General features: G+C 41.3%; 3 protein-coding genes across 4 annotated transcripts; 1 reads left to right on the top strand and 2 right to left on the bottom strand.

Annotated features, from left to right (window-relative positions):
- Positions 1 to 51: 51 nt before the first annotated feature.
- On the bottom strand, positions 52 to 2722 carry LOC134864221 (D-dopachrome decarboxylase-A-like). Its single transcript, XM_063883034.1, has 3 exons — positions 2300 to 2722; positions 1567 to 1742; positions 52 to 406 (listed from the first exon to the last, which is right to left on the bottom strand). Exons 1-3 carry the CDS (start codon positions 2405 to 2407, stop codon positions 334 to 336), a joined length of 357 nt encoding a protein of 118 aa, XP_063739104.1. The 5' UTR covers positions 2408 to 2722; the 3' UTR covers positions 52 to 333.
- A 2556-nt stretch (positions 2723 to 5278) lies between these two features.
- chchd10 (coiled-coil-helix-coiled-coil-helix domain containing 10) lies at positions 5279 to 10577 on the bottom strand. The gene is made up of 4 exons (XM_063884544.1): positions 9435 to 10577; positions 7208 to 7454; positions 6046 to 6187; positions 5279 to 5523 (listed from the first exon to the last, which is right to left on the bottom strand). Exons 1-4 carry the CDS (start codon positions 9473 to 9475, stop codon positions 5504 to 5506), a joined length of 450 nt encoding a protein of 149 aa, XP_063740614.1. The 5' UTR covers positions 9476 to 10577; the 3' UTR covers positions 5279 to 5503.
- LOC134865118 (zinc finger protein 235-like) lies at positions 10125 to 18872 on the top strand. 2 transcript variants are annotated; one of them, XM_063884540.1, is made up of 5 exons: positions 10125 to 10679; positions 11259 to 11392; positions 12709 to 12876; positions 16043 to 16109; positions 17170 to 18872. In XM_063884540.1, the coding sequence occupies exons 1-5, from the start codon at positions 10391 to 10393 to the stop codon at positions 17979 to 17981; spliced, it is 1470 nt and encodes a 489-aa protein (XP_063740610.1). In that variant the 5' UTR covers positions 10125 to 10390; the 3' UTR covers positions 17982 to 18872. The 2 variants fall into 2 exon arrangements, with proteins under 2 accessions (XP_063740610.1, XP_063740609.1); XM_063884539.1 differs by lacking the exons at positions 16043 to 16109; positions 17170 to 18872 and having other exon boundaries at positions 10135 to 10679; positions 12709 to 15886.
- Positions 18873 to 19314: the final 442 nt, after the last annotated feature.

The raw sequence follows: 19314 nt of genomic DNA on the forward strand, positions 1-19314 counted from the left end.
AATATAGTATGACTCTTCACTTTCTTACAATAGGAAATAAAGGAATAGCTGAACACTTGGTGTATGTTTATTGTATAGTATTTAACTTTGGGCTTAAGCACAGGCATAGTAACAAAAGCAGCAAGTCTTTTAATTATTAAAATAGAAGCAATCAGCATCACATTTTAATGCATGGACCATGGACAGTGTGCCTGGGTATTACATGAATACAGTACCTGACCTTCATATGACTATCTTTACTTGTTACTTTACGTGTTTGTTTTATACTGATTTACTCTGTCTTTCCTTCTTTCAGGATCACTTTGTGTAATGTCTCCATCCCAGCAACGTCTTTTACAAGAAGCTCATGACGGTCCCCTTCTTGCCCACCTGGTGAGGCTGCAGCGTGTGGAATTTAAGGGTAATCCTGTGAATTAGAAATAAGCTCAATGATTATGCAGTACATTCAAATATAAAAATAATAACGTTGTTGCTCTCACTCTTGAAAAAAAATCAGTTAAATGATTATCCGTGAGAATCTGATAGCAGAGTTGATTTTGAACTGATACCCTCTTTCCCACCAAACCGGTTCCAGTCCTAGTGCTGTTTTGGTTCGGAACTAGTTTGCACTTTAGGAACCAGGTGTATTTCCCTCGCCCGGTGCCTGACTGGGCAGGCTGAATGGACACTGTTTGGCATCATAACCCCGTTACTAAAGTTTCTATAGTATTAGATGGGTGATTTTAGCGTAGCAACCAAAGCTTATCTGACTATAATGACTAGATGTTGCAAAAATATTCCAACCATGAACCGGTTTTCGGGGCCTAGAACTAGCCAGGAAACGGGAAGAACTGGTTTGAAATCAGGCACTAGCGCCAAGCTGGCCCTGGAACCGGTTTGGTAGGAAAGCGGTATTTAGAGTAGTTCTACTTACAAAAATAGTACAGTCAAATTATTAATAATAACAGCAGTAAAGACCAGGACAATAGACACTTGCTCTTCCAGGTGAATTTGAGTCCACCTGAAACGTGAAACACTTGACATGCAGAGCAGAGCGACTGGAAAGACTATCGGCAATGCTGCCCTCTGAGGGAAGGGAGATTCCAAACTAGAAGAAGCTAGTGTAATAATTGGCTGCTCTGCTGGAGTTTAAACTGCCCAACAAAGAGTGATGCAGGAATGAGTCCTAAAATCTAAAATTGATCCAACATTTTAGCACTTCCGATAACTCCCTCGTCTCAAAGTCGGCGTCCTTTTGATCGTGTCTTAGGTTAGTTGCCTGAAATAAGATCTGTGGTTAACACAAGCTGAAAAGATGTTAATGTTTTGTTCAAAACTAAAAGTATTTCATATGTAAATGTTTACATTTCAAGTCAGTCATCAGACAGGAGATAATAGAATAGGTTTGTCAGTTAAAAAACACACTATTTGTAATAAAAAAGGGAACATCTCTACAGCAAAGCCGCAGAACGCACGGTAAAGCTTATTGATGGACTTTAATGACGGTCTTGTACACTTCTCTCTGCTACTGGCCAAATCAACAAGGTCGGGACCCCCACTGACCCTGGTGGGATCCGTAAAGCTCACCTGTCTGCAGTCAGACTGAGCTCTCTGGTCAGGAACTCGAAGATCTTGGCGCTGTGCTCCTTGTTTTTGTCAGCGGTGTCGGTCACGCCGATAGCAGACACTGACAGAATCACACACGGAGAGCAGGAGCCGGCTACCATCATCGGCAACCCGGGCTGCACCACCAGGTGCATCCTCTGAAGGGGAGCAGAGTAAATATGGATCAGCAACACAGAGGGAAGTGAGTGCAAATACACTTAAGGGAATAGTCGCTTAGCCAGTCACTGCACTTTCCTACATACTAGCAGAGGTGAGAAGTAGATTTACTCCACTAATGTACTCAAGTACAATTATGAGATACTTATACTTTATATATAGTATTTTCATTTGATGTTACTTTATACTTATACTCCTCTACAATTCAGAGGTACATATATTTAATACCTTTAGTTACTTTACAGATTTGGATTAATGATGGTAAATATGATCAACCCTTAAATCAGACTTTAGTTCACCTGGAGTAAATTCAGCAGCTACCCTGCAGTATACAAAGCCATTAAAACTAGCTGCACCTTTACCGGCTTTGATAACCACCATGCATGTAAAACTAGTAGGAACCTTAATCCTGATGAAAGCATGAGGCACTTGTGCGCATACATAATGACATGCATGACACACAGCAGGACTAATGCAGCCCAGCTGAGCCTCACACAGAGCGGTGCTCCTGCAGCTGCTGTCCGGGAAATGTACTCACCTCCTCCGGCTTCCCCAGAGCAGCAGCGGTGCAGGAGCACAGCTTCTTCAGAAACTCCTCCGAGAAGGAGCTGGCCGGTAGGTTACTCTGAATGTCGACAAAAGGCATGCTGAAGTCTGGTGAAGTCAAGTCTGTAGAAGTCTGCCCGAAACTGTACGGAGACCAGAAAACCACAGGAGGGCAGCCGAGTCTACTGCTTCCGGTTGTAACTTTCAAATTATGTACGCTGACTTCAAACAAAAGTCATATTAACCGCAAGCACAATGGTTATACTATTTCTAATTATTTGCTATGTTAAATGAACACTTTTGTCCTGTTCTCTACTGACAACAATGCTCCTACATTTCTAATACAAACATATTGTCGTTTTGACAATGCGTTTCAACAAAATGAAAACTGGTCAGAATAACAAAGAATATGCAGTGGATTAAACCCAACTAAAACCCAGCATGATAAGAAAACAACTCGTGAGGTTTTATTGTGAAAGCAGAACCGGATGTACCACAGCTGAGGGCAATGTGCCAACTCTAGTCAGGCGGCCAGTTCTCCTTATATAAACAGCCTGTTCTCCTCCGCAGAACTACAGCGCCCCTGCTGCTTCTCTTCATTTATTACAGAAAATGAAAAACATATACATACTGTTCATATATTACAAAAAATGTAATCCTTCAAGAACAATAACTAGTTACATGTCAAACAATGTAATCAGTAACTTAATCTGAGTATCGAAATATAAAAGTAATGTATCCTGATTACTTTCCATTAATTTTGGATGACCTCAATATCAAATGCAATGCAAATAAGACCCAAAAAAATGAATAACAATGAAGAGTTTTTTACTTAACGATAACAATGTAAGATCATAAAAGAAGATTTTTATTTCATACCGAATATGTAGTAACAGTAGGAGTTTACACAAATACAGTTTAAGCTTAATAGGCCTACATGAATCAAAAGCATAGACTGTATTTTGGTTTAATAAATCAGGTATCCGCCTACTGCATTAAAACAATGTATTTAAAATAAAAAAATAATTAAAGCAGCCTAAATGTAAACCATAAAGAAAATTCATTCAGTACGTCTTCCTATAATATATCCATCTTTATTTCAGAATGCATTGTAACACTGTAATCCTGCTAATAATCTTTATTTATTTTTCTTAACAATAATCAAATACAGTTAACTTTTTTTTGTGTCTTGATTACGTAATTTTGTTTCATGTAATCTATTACTCCCAAAGCCTATATATATATACAGTTGAGGCCAAAGTTATTAGCGCCCCTTATGAAATTAGACAAAACCATTGATTTCTCCATGGAAAAGACCATTAACAACAAGTGTTTATAGTGTATTTGTTTCCAAAATAACAAAGACAAAATGTCCACTAAGTTTGATTAGGATATTTTATTCAGACACTGAGTTGAAACAAGAAAGGGAAAAAATGAGACATCCAAAATGATTAGCCCTCTGGCCATTAATAGTCAACAGTGTACCCTTTCTGAGCCACCACTGACAACAACCTCTTAGAGTAGTTCTTTACTAGGTGGGCACAGGTCTCCTGAGGGATTTGGCACATTCTTCCATTGCAAATTGTTCCAGCTGGTCCAAATTGCGTTGTTTCCGAGCATGGACATTCACTTTGAGCACCCTCCACAGATTCTCAATAGGATTGGGGTCTTGGCTCTGTGCGGGCCACTCCAGGACCTTGGATTTGGTATCCTTCAGGAACTGTTGGACCAATTTCGATGTATGCTTTGGCTCATTGTCTTGTTGGAAGACTCAGCGATGACCTAACGCTAGACTACGAGCAGAGTTCTGCATATTATCCCTCAAAATTTCAACATCATTTTCTTTTTTCATGATGCCATGCACCCGAACAAGGCTCCTTATGCCTGAGGCTGAAGACAGCCCCACAGCATGATGCTCCCACCACCATGTTTAACTGTGGGAACTGTGTTCTTAGGGTTGAAGGCCTTTCCCTTTCTTCGCCAAACATAAGCAACGTCCATGTGTCCAAACAGTTCCGGTTTAGTCTCATCAGCCCAAAGCACAGACTTCCAAAACCCATCTTTACATTTCAAATGTTCACGGGCAAACGTCAGTCTGGCTTTGATACGCCGCTCTTTGAGTAAAGGGGTTCTTCTGGGACGATGGCCCTTAAGTCCACCATGATGGAGAGCCCTCACAACTGTGTTCCTTGAAACATCAACTCCAGAAGAGGCCAGGTCAGCAACAATCCTCTTGGCAGATGTCCGGGGCTTCTTGCTGACATCTGACTATTTTCCTCTCAGGAGTTCTTGAAATCTTGCGCTTACGTCCACGCCCAGGTTTGTTTCTTACAGAATTTGTCTCCTTGTACTTGGCAATGATGCAACGTACAGCGGTTCTAGACACTGTGAAACGCTTGGAAATGGCAGTATAGCCTTTCCCCTTATCATGAGCCTCCACTATCTTCTGTCTGAGCTCAAGACTGATTTCCTTTGTCTTTGGCATGGTGAGTAAAAGCAGTCCCTCTCAATAATGAGTTCAAGTGCCATGTTCCTTGGACTCCTTTTATGCTGATTGAATGCTCAGGTGTTGTTAGGAAGTCCATTGACTGCACAGGTGTGGTTTGAAAGCTGATTGGTTAATTAGGTGGGTTTTGAAAGCAAACATTCACATGGGGGGGTAATATTATTGACCACCCTATCATGGGGGCTAATATTTTTGACCACCCCATTTTTCACTAAGTTTGATATAAAGCAAGCCTAAAAATGTATTTTATATTCCAAAATGTACAAAAAGCTACTAAATAGCACTGGTGAATGTTTGATTATATCAAGTTTTATCACTGCTGCAAACATTGGGAAGAATTTTAGGAAAATGTTCCATAATTCCTGGGGGGCTAATAATTTTGGCCTCAACTGTGTGTATATTTAGTGTAGAAAAGATGTTTGACTGAAAACACGACATGACAGAAATAAGGACAACACACTGACATTATGTGCAAGGTCATAGCAGCTATTTATTAAAGGTTCTTGCCTGTACATACCAAAAACATTCTGTACATTATTCTAATGTATTTAAACATTACACGGTCATCATCAACAAAACCAACATGCTCTCTGCCCGAGGTATGTTCACATTTACGAGTTAGTATGCGGTCATGTCTACAGTAAGTTTCATTATTGAAATGTGTCCGACTTCACAGACGACCACCATCCTTCACACCAGCGATGTCACACCTACAGAAAAAAAAGAGATTTTTAAATCAAATGACGTTGTCTTATGTCCAAAGAATTTCTGTAGCTCCTATGGAGAAATCATACTACTGTAAAAATGTATCATCAAGTGCCAGGAGAATCAAAGCAGTAAGTGTTTCCCATGAAGCGCACAGGAAGAATGTTCCAGGGTTTCCCGCAGCACTTTACAGTTTAGGAGGCCGCCGAAGCAAGCACGCCTGCCGCCTTATCTACTTAAAAACTTAACTTAAAAAAATATGAGCGATATTCGCCGTGTTACTCTGTACTGTTTTCTGTCATTCCACACCGTGACCAACGCCAGCCTCCCTTCTCTGCAGAACGCATTTAAAAGAAAAATGCACCCAGGCACCCACTCCCCCCCAACAGAGGCTGTACCCTGCGGACCCCCCCCCCACCCGGACAGCCCACCACCTTAACTAACACATTTTCTGCAGGAAACCCTGTGTTCTATAAAGACAACCGATGAAGTTTCATGCCGCTCTATCCGTCCTTCAGCACACTCACCGTGGGAGAACTTGCACTGTTTGAGAGCCTCGCTGAAGCCCTCACATAGACTCAGGTCAGACTGGTTGGTGGCACAGTCCAGGAACTGTCTGACCTCAAAGTTACAGGGGCCGGGCTGGGCCTGAGCAGGCCGGGGGGGCTCCTAGGATGATATGGGAAAAAATGTGAATTCGACATTTCACACTAAAAGTAATGGATGGGCTTAATGGTTAAGGACACACAGTCATCAGCTTCGCTTGCAACAACTTGTCAAGCAACAATGGGTATTACTTTCTGTCAACAAGAAAAACATACTTGGTGGATCTCTTGTTACTGTTTCAACAAGTATTCATAAAAGAAACTCAAGTTTTTAAATGTCAAAACACAAGAAGCAGTGCAAATATTTCTGCTTAATAAAATGCAGACTAACGTTGTCGTAATTATTGTTTAAATTAAGAACCACCTGAGAAAAAAATAACTTAAAATGAATCTGTTCTAAACTATTAATTCCAACTATGATACTTTTTGATACTTTTATGATTTCCTTCTCAATATATTGTGTCTCCATATAATATGACAAAATAATCATATTCATCTAGCATGGTTCAGGGTTCTCTAGGGTTTATCTTAATGAATAAATTCCACTAAAATCAGTCTTGCAATGTAAGATGTTATCTTAGCAAATTATGATTCATTTTCTTTTAATGAGATCATTTAATTGTTTTAATACATATACACATGCTTGGCCTATGACATTGTCCTCATGAATTTCACTTTACTTTGTTGTTTCAGTGCATCGTTTTATTTATTGTTTATAATATCCAACACCCTATGAAAAAGGAGGTTAACTCCCCTGCTGCAGATTGGTATGTAATAGTATTGATGATCTTTGTACTCAAATCTCTACCAGTGTCTTAACTGACCGAGCTAAACCTTAAACAAAAAAGCCCAAAGCAGGAACGCATTTTCTTTGCAGGGGCTTTACATTTCAAATCATTTGGCCAGGTGGAGGAAATTCTGCTTGTGAACCATTGCAGAGGAAAACACACCAAGACCAGTCAGACTTAAACCCAGACAGAAAGTCCTCCAGGAAAACTGATGACCTGATTTGACTTGTTGGAGTCCAGCTAAAGCCTGTTATCCGCCATCTTAATCCTGCGTGTGATTATACTTCACCTCTTACCTGGTATGTGGGCTTGGCTGGCTCTGGGCTGCTGCTGCTGCTGCTGCCGCTGAATGCTCCTGTGAGGGCGCTGCCAACCACGTGGCCCACAGCGGAGCCCACTGCCACCCCAGCAGCTGTGGTGGCCATCTGGGCCATCAGGCCAGGGCCCTGGGATGGAGCGGGAGTGGCAGGCGGGGCCAGGGCGGCGGGAGGCGCATGAGCTGGAGCCACATGAGCTGGAGCCGGACCATGGGATACAGGATGGCTACAAACAAAAGCAAAAACAGGCAATTTAATAAGGCGTTAGACAGGCTTAAAAAGACATGACGTATGGAACAAAGCCTGTGGTTCTTTATGAACACAAAATCACTGTAAACCAACGTCTTTCTTTCCGATCAGATGTATAAGAAATTTAAATTATGGAATATAATTATGAATTATACCTTAATAAAATGCACTGCAATAACACTACTAATATATATTAGTCAGGGACTTTCAGCCTCAGCTGTAGTCTCAATAAAAGGTTAAAAGTGATACAATTTTAAGTCAAATGTCTGTTACAAGGTACCAGACAGTGAAGCCATAAATTGCTGGAACCTGTGTTTATTAATAACAAACCTTCTAAATGTTACAGTATGTTCACACCGGAGAAGTAGGAAACAGCTGCTGGTGATTGTTCAGGTAAGGAAATCCCCTGCAAGCGATTAGGATAGACTAAATAAATGATTGTCTATCTGTCTTCTCAGGATCAATACTCAAGTTAAATTGTATTCACAGAGGGCTGAGACAAATTCTGTCATTCACATGTTCTCTTTAATTTATTTATTTTATTAACACAAAGTCAGTGTTGCTCTCTTCAAAGCAGAACGATATCAAGGTGAACATTAAACAGGCAAACTATTCCTCTGTGTTGAGTAAGATTACATTTCTGTTACACCCAAATCACAACCCAATGGTGTAAGGTAGCTAAGTAGATTTCAGCCAGACAACTCACGCGTTTCATTAATAAGTTTATTAGAAGCAGTATATAGTTTGAGTTTGGCGTCTAGGCTCGGGCCTCATCACTCCACATATTAACATAGAACATTGAGTGATGATGAAATAACTATCCCCCGAGCCTACAGATGAAAGCTGGGGAGGAGCTGGGGTGGTGGTGGGACAGGCGTGCATCGCCAACGTGAACGCAGCAGCAGCAGTGAGGTGAACACATTAGCAGCGTGGAAACAGCAGTAGCGGCAACAGCATTAGCGAGGTATATCCAACAGCTTAAATAAAGTGCCAGATTTAGGAGACTATGTTTGGTTGGTTGCAAGAGTGACGAGGGCGTTCTGTGCGAATGTTTCATTGGTGCTCGAGTTGACTGCCTGAACTAGCTCCCAGGCTTCGCCCCATTTACTCAAGTATTTCAATGTTTTGCTATGTTGTACTTTTACTCCACTACATTTATTTAATCCCTTCAGTTACTTTACAGATTTGGATTAATGATGGTAAATATAATCAGCCCTTAAATCAGACTTTAGTTCACCTGCAGTAAATCCAGCAGCTACCCTGCAGTATACAGAGGCATTAAAACTAGCTGCACCTTTACCAGCTCTGAGGACACTTTAATGATCAATAATTATAAAACATATCAGAGATATTATTCTGAAATGGACCAATCAAACAATGACTACTTTTACTGTCGCTACTTTAAGTACTTTTAGATGAGAGTACTTTCTACTTTCACTGGAGGAACATTTAGAATGCAGGACTTTTACTGTAACAGAGTACTCCTACACTCTGGTACTTCTACTTTTACTCAAGTACAAGATCTGAGTACTTCTACTTTGACTCTGAGTAGCTCTTCCATCACTGCCATTGATACAAATAAAACTTGACGACAAACAAACCACGTCTCTATTTGACTTGCCTAAAATAAGCATTATGTTTTATTTAAAGTAGTGACCTTGCCAAGACCCAACTTCACTCTGACATAACGTGGTCTCAGTGACGTATGACGCAACAACAATCAGGATACATATCTAAACCATCCTGTGCATGATGTAGTTATAAACCAGACTACTGACAAACTAGGATGTAATGTCAATGTAATATCTGTTTACAGTCTGAATTACTGCTACCTGCAAACAGGACACATGAGACCATCTGCTATATCCCACCCTCAGGCTGCTTGCAGTTTCCTGTACATGTGTTACTAATAGACAGTATATATATATATATATATATATATATATATAAGTGTTACCTGGCTGGAGCTGAGGGGCGGCTGCGGCTTCCTCTGGCCATCTTTGAGACAGTTGGATAATGATAACCCGGACTGAAGAACCGGAGAACTCTGTCGCTGCTTCTAGAAAATCCTTCTCTAACTGACTGCTGTGGTCACTCCCGGTATATTGCGCGTGCACGTGTTACTGACCTTGTGTCTTCTTCTCTGTGTTTAATGTCGGCAGAACAGCAGACCTTCTGGGCGCATTACCGCCCCCTGCTGTGCTGGAGTGTGGACACCTCTTCGTCTTTTTCGGCAGATCGGGCACGGTGAAGCGCACTGCTGCCTCCTATCGTTATATCTTCTGATATAGAACTGTGGTCTTAAGCAAAACAGTCATATTAAGCACCATATAGAATTATTTAATTAAAGTAAAGTTATATTTGTGTGTTCATCACTTCAATGTTGCCCTTAGGAAAGGTGAGGTTTATTTGAATTACTTTTACACTACTGGGTAGCTTAATTTATAATATAATGTGTGTTGATTTTGGGATTAATAACCTAGTAACATAAATCTACAAAGTAGCATGAAAATGAAAAATTAAGTACAAGTAACTCTTACTTAAGTCGGGTAGTTGAGTAAATGTACTTAGTTACATTAGTCCGCTGTTGATACCAGAGTGTACAGTAAATGTCTCCTGAATGTGAAACTACACTGTAGTTACTGTGGGGCAGATCCGCTCCTGAACAGAGGGGGCGCTGTGGTAGTGTAGTTATAGGGAAGTACTGTGAAATATTGCCATTGTGCAACCATCATATCAACAAGACTCACACACAGCCTGTTAACACTTTTTATCCGATTATTAGACCAAGTCAAAACATCTAGCTATACGTTTCAGATTGCACGTCAATGCCTCAGAACTGTCCGTGTTGTTTTAAGGAAGCAGGTTTTTAAATTTGATCAAACAGCCGAGTGTTTCAGGCTCGCTGATATAATGTCGACCTCCGCGGACTTCCACTCTCAGATCGCCTCCATCGTGGAAGTGCTGGCTAACGCCGCTGTGGCGGAGATCTGTAAAGTTGTGGACGACGGATACACGGTGGTACAGCTGCAGATGTCCCGGAGCCAGAAGGAGAACGAGTTCCTGCGACGGAAACTCAAACTGATGGAGCTGCAGATCGTCAGGTACCGGGCGGAGAGGGTGAGGGGAGCGGAGGGCTTTACCGGCGGCCGCTTTCCCGGGGTCCGCCCCCTCCACCGGCAGAGCAGGGACTCAGTTTCCGGTAAAAAGCCCCGACGCCTGGAACTTTAAAATGTTGACATATTGCTGAATAATAGACAGACCATAGCATGGCTGTTGAATATGTGCTCTACGGAACACAATTACAATTATGCCTTTTTTTCTCAGAATTCTGAGATTCAACTCAAAATGTTTTTTTTAGTTTTGGTTAAAAAAAAAATAATCTAATGTGGAATCCTTTTCTGCAGTGTTCGGTTATACATAATTCTATCACTTTTAATAAATGATTGAATTATCGTGGAAGGATAAATTGTAAATAAAATCCCAAAAGGTTTACAGTTCTGAAGAAAAACATTTTCCCGTCCTTATCTGTTCTAGCTGTGTGAGATTATTTATATTGCTTTCATAAAGGCATTGAAACAATCATTAATAATCATTAACGCCGACGGAAAGCAGCAGCTTTGAAATAGAAATTCTAGATGTTCTACAGGGGATTGATGTTCACATCAGGACATTATCCAACACTCCAGCATGGCCGCACAACACCTGCTCTTTCGCAGTGAACGTTATATTAGATTAGTTTAGTCATTTGTAACCAATTAATGTGCTTCTGATTTCCCAGCAAGCCCCATGCTGCAGGCCAGGACCAGGTTTCTGAACCGAGACCCAGCGACTCAGCATTCTGCGAGGAAGATCCAACCCATCAACCTGGACCAGGACCCTGACCAGGAGGTGGTCACCACTACCAAAATTGAGGTAGATACCAATCCCAGAAAATGTTTATTTATTGGCCTGTCTTGTTTGTTTCTTGAAGGGGGACGTATAGTACATCCGCCATGACATTGTTCTGGTTTGTTTGCAATTATAAATTATTAGAGACATAGGGGGCAGGTAGCAAATGATTTAAATAAGTAGTGTAGTTTAATCATAGTACAAAAACTAAACTCATATGACCCAGCTCTATACTCATGAGTTCATCCTGGATCTCCTTTACATGAGTCCATAGTCACAAAACATTGATAGTGGATTGATCATCTAAGAAAAGGAAAGCTCAACAACTCAAAGGTCCGCTGGTGTCACTTTCTCCGGTTTGTAGCAGGTGTTCCCCTACAGTTATTTAGACACTTCTTTTAACTCATTGCTGGCCATTTTGCTCCAGCAGGAGAAGCAGAACATTTAGACAAGTAGAGGAGTACAGGAGTATGCTAGTTATTTAAATTGTTGTTATATGTTGAAATGAATATAGTAGGCGACTGTACTCTGTGTGGAGAAACCCAGAGGTAAACCTATGACTGTCTGCGGTGTTACACACCAGTCTTCCAAAACAACTCCCTTAAAATGTTTAAAAGTAAATTAAAAACCTATCTTTTTACTATGGCTTTTAATTTGGGTTTCAATCCTCACGGGTATCATTGTCCATGTTTTACTGTATTTTTTCTGTTTTGCTTTTATTTTACATTTTATTTTTTTAATTGTTTTAATTTAACCTATTTTAATTTCTTGTCAGCTTCACTTCAAGGGAAATTCATTGGATAAGATAAGATTAGATGTACCTTTATTAATGGGGAAATTCAACCGTTTATGCAGCAACAGAGAAGAGGAAAAACAGTAGAGATTCACACAGGGATATGAAACACAAAATAGGATCACTGTTGATGTTTTAGATTGTTCTTTATTTATTTTAATATTGTTGTTAATAATATTGTTTTTTCTTCTTGTTCTGTAAAGCACTTGCTGCTGCGAGTGCATGAAAGGTGCTATACAAATAAAGTTTATTATTACTGTTATTATATCTTCTGTATAACAGAGGTGTGCCCATCATTATCTCAGAAAAAGGTCATTCAACATGATAAAAGCATTAAAAACACGATAAATCGACTAAATAAATCTTAGTTGACAAAAAACAAAATGAAACAACAAGGCAGCCCTAGTAGCCAACCAAAACATACAGTAAGTGACCTGTTAATCAAAACATCTGGTATACTTTATCATTTAGTATTATACTATAGGCAGCAGTTTTATCCTATTAGTAGTTTTATAACATCATTATTTTAATCAGTGTGTCCTCTCAGTCAGCAGAGCCTGAGGAGGAGGTGGGGCTGCTAATCGTCAAGGTGGAGGGAACAATGGAGACTGGAACCCTCAGCCAGGAGGCAGCAGCAGACATCTGCAGCGGGAGAGGAGATGCCAACCCAAACCCCGCCACCCCGATGGATGCCAGATGCCATCGCGAAAAGGAGGTCAGTGGATCTGACATCGTCACATTAGTTGTCGGCAGGACAGCTGTAACTGACAGCAGTGACACGACCCACAGTTCCCAGCTGATGCTAACAGGAAGTGATGTCAGAGCAGGGGACAGTGAGCTGCTGGACTCCGGTGCCGGCAGTGGGGTCGCTCCTTGTGCTGACGAAACAGACATCAGGAGAAATAATAAGGCTGCTTCAGACAGGTCCTCCCGGACAGAGGTGATAGTCATTGATGGGGAGGCGGCATCAGAGCGGGAGGAGTGTGTGTGGTCAGATGCAAACAAGATGAAGAGAGAAGCAGCAAGAGAGAAAAACGGACAAGATCAAACTACATCACCCAGGATTCAGTTGGGTGCTGGGCTGGAATCAGTGCAGGTGAAGTCCTCACTGCAGGAAGGGTTCGTTCTCCCTCGAGGTGGCATTCCCGGAACATCTAGTGGTGGGATTACCTCTGGTATCAACTCCTCCGTGGATCTGCACCGCCCTGCAAGCCAACACCACCCCCTCCACCACAGCCACTACAAGCCCTTCTCCAGTAGCTTCCACCTGGCCTTCCACCACGCCGTCACCATGGAGCGTCCGTACGGCTGCACCATCTGTACCAAGCGCTTCTTCCTGGAGTCCGACCTGCAGAAACACATGGCCCGGCACACCAGGGAGAAGCCCTACACCTGCCTGCTGTGCGGCAAGAGGTTTGTGTGCCAGAGCCAGCTTGATATCCACTGCAACGTGCACACCGGAGAGAGACCGTTCAGCTGCTCCGTCTGCAGCCGCCGCTTCTCCCATCCCAGCAACTTGAAGAGGCACCAGAAGATCCAGCATTCAGAGAGTAACCCCCCGCCGCCCCCCAGGATACTGCTGCACCAGAGTTACCAACCAGGGGGAAGTTATCCCTGAAGAGGATGAGACGACGCTTTTCAAAGCAATACTTACACTCTTTAACCCTGATGATTACTACTCCATCCTGTGTTAGAAACAGAAAGAGGTGGAAGATATTAGAGAAGAAATCTAATGTGATGTAGCGAAACTCCACTGAAGGCTTCTCCAGTTAATTTCTTCATCCACCATTACAGTTTAATTTGAATTAAATGCAATTCCAATCTAGAGCAGGGATGGTGGACACAGCTGAAAACTACAATAAGGAAAATGACAGGATGTTTGGCTGTTGCAGGAAATAGACAATGAATTGTTCTTAAAAATGTCTGACATAAAACATTTAAAGAAATATATATCCCACACAGTAAGGTTTATTGAGATGTATGAAGAAGTATGATACATGTGAACATTCTGTATACAGATGATAACGAACATGTAGATTCACTTTTACCAAGGTTACAAAACAACCAGACCTCGGTGGCTGCATGCTGCAAGAAGAGGGAGGTCAAAGTAACAATTAGAAGTCCTTCTGGCAGTTAGTGACACACCTCCAGAATTTCACAAACACACAAACAGCTGGTAAGAGTTAGATTATATTAATACCATCAAGAGGTATAACAACAAGAATCATCTTGACACTAAGTCAATCTGTCAAATAAAAGCCAAAAAGCTCTCCAGGGCGCGTGAACACACACACACACACACACACACAAACACATATACGTACACACACACACACACACACACACACACACACACACACACACTCACAGAGTGTGTAGGCCACAGTTGTTCTACACTGCACAATCATTTCAGTAAATGACACAAAGTTTGTAATATATTTATTTAAATTTTAAATTTGATCTCGTATCTGAATAACAAACCAAGTATGTAAAAGCCATGAAGTGTGTAACTGTTTCCATCTACAGTATATGGGTGAGGAAAGTACAATGATGAAACACTGGATGAGCTCATTCTAAGCTTCTTCTCATGACTCTGAGAATGCAAGAAGTAAAAATGATATTTGTTCTTCTTTATCTACAGTGGCAGAAACGGGCAAACGCATAACAGCGGCCCAAAACACTTCCATTTGGAGAAATGAGCTTCAGTTTCAAAAATGATTCAAACAAAAAATCACAAATTTACCAACAGACACTGAAAAGTGACACAGCTGGGAGCGGAGCGCTTATTGATGTTCAGGATTAAAAAGGTGGCCGACTTTCACAATCACTGTTACCTAAAACATTTGAGGTACTGATTCCTTTAGTTATTATTGCAGATCTGCTGTAAGCTAGCTAGCTAACTTAGTCATTTAAAATGTACTGACAAAACCCTTACAGTTATGAAACAGTGACAGTTGGCCAACACATTTTTGTGTTTATATTTGCATCGTTTTGGAAAGTGTTTCTGCTTATGGAAGTGTTTTGGGTAGTTGTAGCGCATTTGCACCGGTCAGCCGCCGTAATAATCCATAGAACACGTAAGAATTAGGACTCCCAGAATTACCCTAAGTAAACATCTTGTCATTTAATGCACTTTCTGTGTCACAGATCAGGATTCAGTGACTAACGTGTCTAAGCGACTCAGCCTGAGAGACATGAGAACTCTCCTCCTTTGTATGAGGTCTCTGATGTGTGTCTGAGGGACTGATATCAAGTTATTTTGCTATTACTGAGAGTGCCTCAGTCAATGAGAAGAATCAAATCGAGTGTTTGGCTATTTTTTTATTCTGTTGTCCATGTTATTAATAAAAATGTGTATAAGACAGATGAATATTTTCCACGTATCATTGCATGTGTTTTCCAATAAGGGTTCCTGTTTCTCTCATCATATAAACCCCAGTTGTGATGTTACTGTTTGCTAAATTTCTAAATAAATACAGCATGTGGTCGCTCACTGTTTGTTTCCTGCAGCAAACTGCCTTAAAACCTCTGAAGGTTTACCCATTGCGCTCTACGTGGAGCACTTTTTTACCTTCGCTCACATAATCACATGTACTGCATGTTTGACCTTTTTAATCGTAGCATATTTAGAGCTATGAGCTCAGCAAAGAAGAGAAGGAAATGTTCAAATGACTGTGTGCTCATACAGTTCAGTGTAAACATGCCAATAAATGATGTTTTTATTGTATGGTGTCATTTCACACTTTATTTACTGTTCTAACATAAAGTAAATCACTGAAATCACAAGTGTCAACCCATCGACTGCTTTTCAGAAATAATGATTGTTGTTCTGCCAGAGCGTTGTGGGTTCTTTGTGCTAAATGCCTGCCTCCTCTTTGCAGGGCCAAAGACGTCTGGAAAACTCCAGCAGCGCTCAGTGCAAAGAGGAAGAGATGCGGGAAGAGCAAGGTATCACTGTTCACATCATTCACCTAGCAACTCCAAACAGTAGAGATGTATTTTGACTACAGGTTAGTCATCACCAAACTAAGTGTTAAAATGCCCAGCTGTTCTGTGTTGCTTCAAATCAATAGATAAACGAAGGGAAAACATAATGCTGATATATCTATCATATTATTTTAAACCAAAGATCTGTTTGTTAATCCTTTCGGAGTTCTTGAGCACATTGGTTTCTGCTAAAGAATGAAAAAATGAAAGGTTCAGTCATTTCCTGAAACAGCTGGTCACAAGTTTTTATTAACCAGAATGATAATGAGTATTTGTTGGGGTCTATTTTAAGAGGTAGACTTTTCCTCATTTAGGATCTAGTGAGTGTTTGTTGTGTGGGTTCATGGAAATGTTCACCTAGTGGAATACAGTTTTTACAAAGCAATTCTAAAAGTACAATAGAGCTCAAAGGTATTCAAGTACTGTTTTTAAGCACACATTTGAGGTACTTGTACTTCACATATGTTTTTCCATTTCATCCTCATTTATACTTAATTCATTTTTACTTTCTCAATTCAATATCAGATATGTATTAGCTGTTAATAAACAAAACTGCACTACATTATATTATAACATTTACATGTTATTTTATTTCCATATGACACAAACAGTCGACATGGGTGGGGAAGCAGGTCAAAAGAATGGATGCAGAGTCACTGTTGGAGGGTTTAAGAACTTCCTGTTGGAGGTCTCAGTAACTTCCTGTTGGGGGGTTTAATGACTCACACTCCCCACTACTTTGTTTGGAACAACACTTCATGTGGTGGACCCTCCATGAGAAGGCACAAAAGGAGTTCAAGTGGGGAGGGAGAGGCTGAAGGGGCCAGATTGGACCAGCTGTGTCAATCAACTCACCTGTCCCCAACCCAACACACTCTTGGGGGAAGTGTGTGTTGGGTTGGGGACAGGCTAAATTCCAACCAGTCTCACCCCCACAACAGTTTGTTTGTGAAACCCTGTGTATGTTGGTAAAAAAAAAACAGCAAATATTCTTGTAATTCTGTTATCTTTGCATAATCAGGTGTGACCCCAGAGAAACACAGTCCTTTCCAAACGCTGCTGGGATGGCAAGAGAGCAGTCAGCCTGAAGATAGACGGCGGCAAGCTTGTTCCACAAACACAGCAGGAACTGTGGCATCAGACGCATCATTTATCCATGTGAGGACAAACACGGCCTCTAGTTTCTCCACAGCTTCTAAAAGGCCTCAGAGCAACATGGACCAGGCTCACACTGTGATCAAGTCACCCCCCCCTGCAGCAGAGGACCGCTGCGGTAGGTTGACGTCTCAATCGATGAACAATGAGCCATCCAGTGAGGACATGTTTGGAGGTGAGGCTGATTTGAACCCCCCCCTGGCTGCCATAGACTCCCAGCAACAGCACAACCAGCATTCTTGGTCTGGGATCCGATCAATGGACAACTTCTCCAGTCCAAACCACCTTCATCAAGCATCCAGCAATCAGAATCAGGAGACTGGATCAGCTCTGCCCGACCTGCCCTACGCCTGCACTTTCTGCATGCGCCGTTATGCCCACCAGTGCCAGCTGCGCATCCACGAGCGCGTTCACACGGGGGAGAAACCATTCCGCTGCGTCCATTGCGGGAAGAGCTTCGGCCAGGTGTGCAGCCTCAAGCGCCACCAGATGGTGCACACGGGGGAGAGGCCGTTCCCATGCCCTCACTGCCGGAAGCAGTTCTCCACCTCCACCAACCTGAAGGTCCACCAGAGCGTCCACACTGGGGAGAAGAGGTTCCACTGCTCCAAGTGTGGCAAGAACTTCTCTTTCCTCAGCAACCTCATCCGGCACCAGGCTCTGCACAGTGCCAAGTAAAGCATGAAGGGACAAAATAACATGAACAGCATTATGACATTGACATATTATTTTATGACATAATGGATATATGAGATATGTCTATTTCAACAGCCTTAAGTCATCATGTCCTTAAACATTTCACATTAAGTGCCATTTCCTGTATGTCAGTGCTGTTTGGAAGTACTCATGCATCGCTCATTAAAATGATCTCTGATTTGATGAAGAAGAGTGGTGTAAGTGATAATTTGATCACATCTGTGTTTACAACATTTAAAGAGGCTCACTTTTGGGGGTTTTCCCTTTCCTGTAGTGTGTTATATTGTTTTTGATGCATGTAAATGATCTGCAGAGGCAGAGTGAGTTTCCCTGCCACTTCCCTTTGCTCATATCTGTACTTTAGGGAAAAACAAGCTTTGTTAGTTAAATTGATTTCTCAAGTCACTGAAAGATGTTCTTCCTGTATTACAGGATACATACTGTACCTACATACAGGAATAGCTGGAAGACAACAGCAGCCATAGCAAAGACGTACCAGGGGATTACACGTTTAAAGAGGAGGATAATATGGATTCCTTTATTCGTAATGGTGTTTCACGTCCGAAGGAGTCTAGTGGCCAATGGTGAGGAATTTAAGGGGTTTGTTAAAGCTGCCTTCAGGGGTTCCAGGGTAGTTTTTTGTTTATCTTGCCAGGTTGGTCAAGTAGGTTGAAGGTGTTCTTTCCAACAGTCAACTTGACACCAACAGTTTGTTTATTTATTTATTAGCTGTTATTAGTGTCTGATTAGTGCTGTGCGTATGAAACTCACAACAGAAAACAGAAAACAGAAATATTTTTTTACTAAAGAAATTTCCTTTAATGACTTTAACTCTTTTGTGTTTTTAAAGGCTAAACTCCTTCAGTATGGATTGAAGCAAATTATTTGATTCGATTAAATATGTAGATTTTTAAATGATTACAATAATCTGTTTTCAATACATTTTGAATCCTCTGGTAGGTATTGGACATGTTTGGATCACAGACAAATGACCAATGTTTCAAAATCATAAGGGAAATAAAACAAAGGAAACAAAGACCCAAAAAGAAATGATATACTGAATAAAACCAAAAAATCGGCTATAATGATGTCTTAAAGTTCACCTATTATGCAGAATCCACTTTTACATGTCTTTTATACATACATATGTGTCCCCTCTGTGTGAAGAGATCCGGAAAGTTTCAGGAACAAAGACCCCTCTCTTTTTGTCCTGATCCATGTCTATAAAAACCTGTCTGAAAATGAGCTGATCAGATTTTGGCCATTTTGTGATGTCACAATTGTTTTGGGGGGCTGGGCAAACCATTAGCCAATA

Source organism: Eleginops maclovinus, chromosome 5 (assembly GCF_036324505.1).
Source record: "Eleginops maclovinus isolate JMC-PN-2008 ecotype Puerto Natales chromosome 5, JC_Emac_rtc_rv5, whole genome shotgun sequence".
In the NCBI taxonomy this organism is placed as follows: domain Eukaryota; kingdom Metazoa; phylum Chordata; class Actinopteri; order Perciformes; family Eleginopidae; genus Eleginops; species Eleginops maclovinus.

Excerpts from the sequence above, each read along its gene's own strand:
- LOC134864221 (XM_063883034.1), bottom strand. The coding sequence starts at position 2,407 with ATGCCTTTTGTCGACATTCAGAGTAACCTACCGGCCAGCTCCTTCTCG. Across the intron at positions 1,743-2,299 it reads CTCTGGGGAAGCCGGAGGAG|AGGATGCACCTGGTGGTGCA; the intron begins GTGAGTACATTT and ends GCTCCCCTTCAG. Across the intron at positions 407-1,566 it reads CTCAGTCTGACTGCAGACAG|GATTACCCTTAAATTCCACA; the intron begins GTGAGCTTTACG and ends TCTAATTCACAG.
- chchd10 (XM_063884544.1), bottom strand. The coding sequence starts at position 9,475 with ATGGCCAGAGGAAGCCGCAGCCGCCCCTCAGCTCCAGCCAG. Across the intron at positions 6,188-7,207 it reads CAGCCAAGCCCACATACCAG|GAGCCCCCCCGGCCTGCTCA; the intron begins GTAAGAGGTGAA and ends ATATCATCCTAG. Across the intron at positions 5,524-6,045 it reads ACAGTGCAAGTTCTCCCACG|GTGTGACATCGCTGGTGTGA; the intron begins GTGAGTGTGCTG and ends TTTTTTCTGTAG.
- LOC134865118 (XM_063884539.1), top strand. The coding sequence starts at position 10,391 with ATGTCGACCTCCGCGGACTTCCACTCTCAGATCGCCTCCATCGTGGAA. Across the intron at positions 10,680-11,258 it reads GAGCAGGGACTCAGTTTCCG|CAAGCCCCATGCTGCAGGCC; the intron begins GTAAAAAGCCCC and ends CTGATTTCCCAG. Across the intron at positions 11,393-12,708 it reads TCACCACTACCAAAATTGAG|TCAGCAGAGCCTGAGGAGGA; the intron begins GTAGATACCAAT and ends GTGTCCTCTCAG.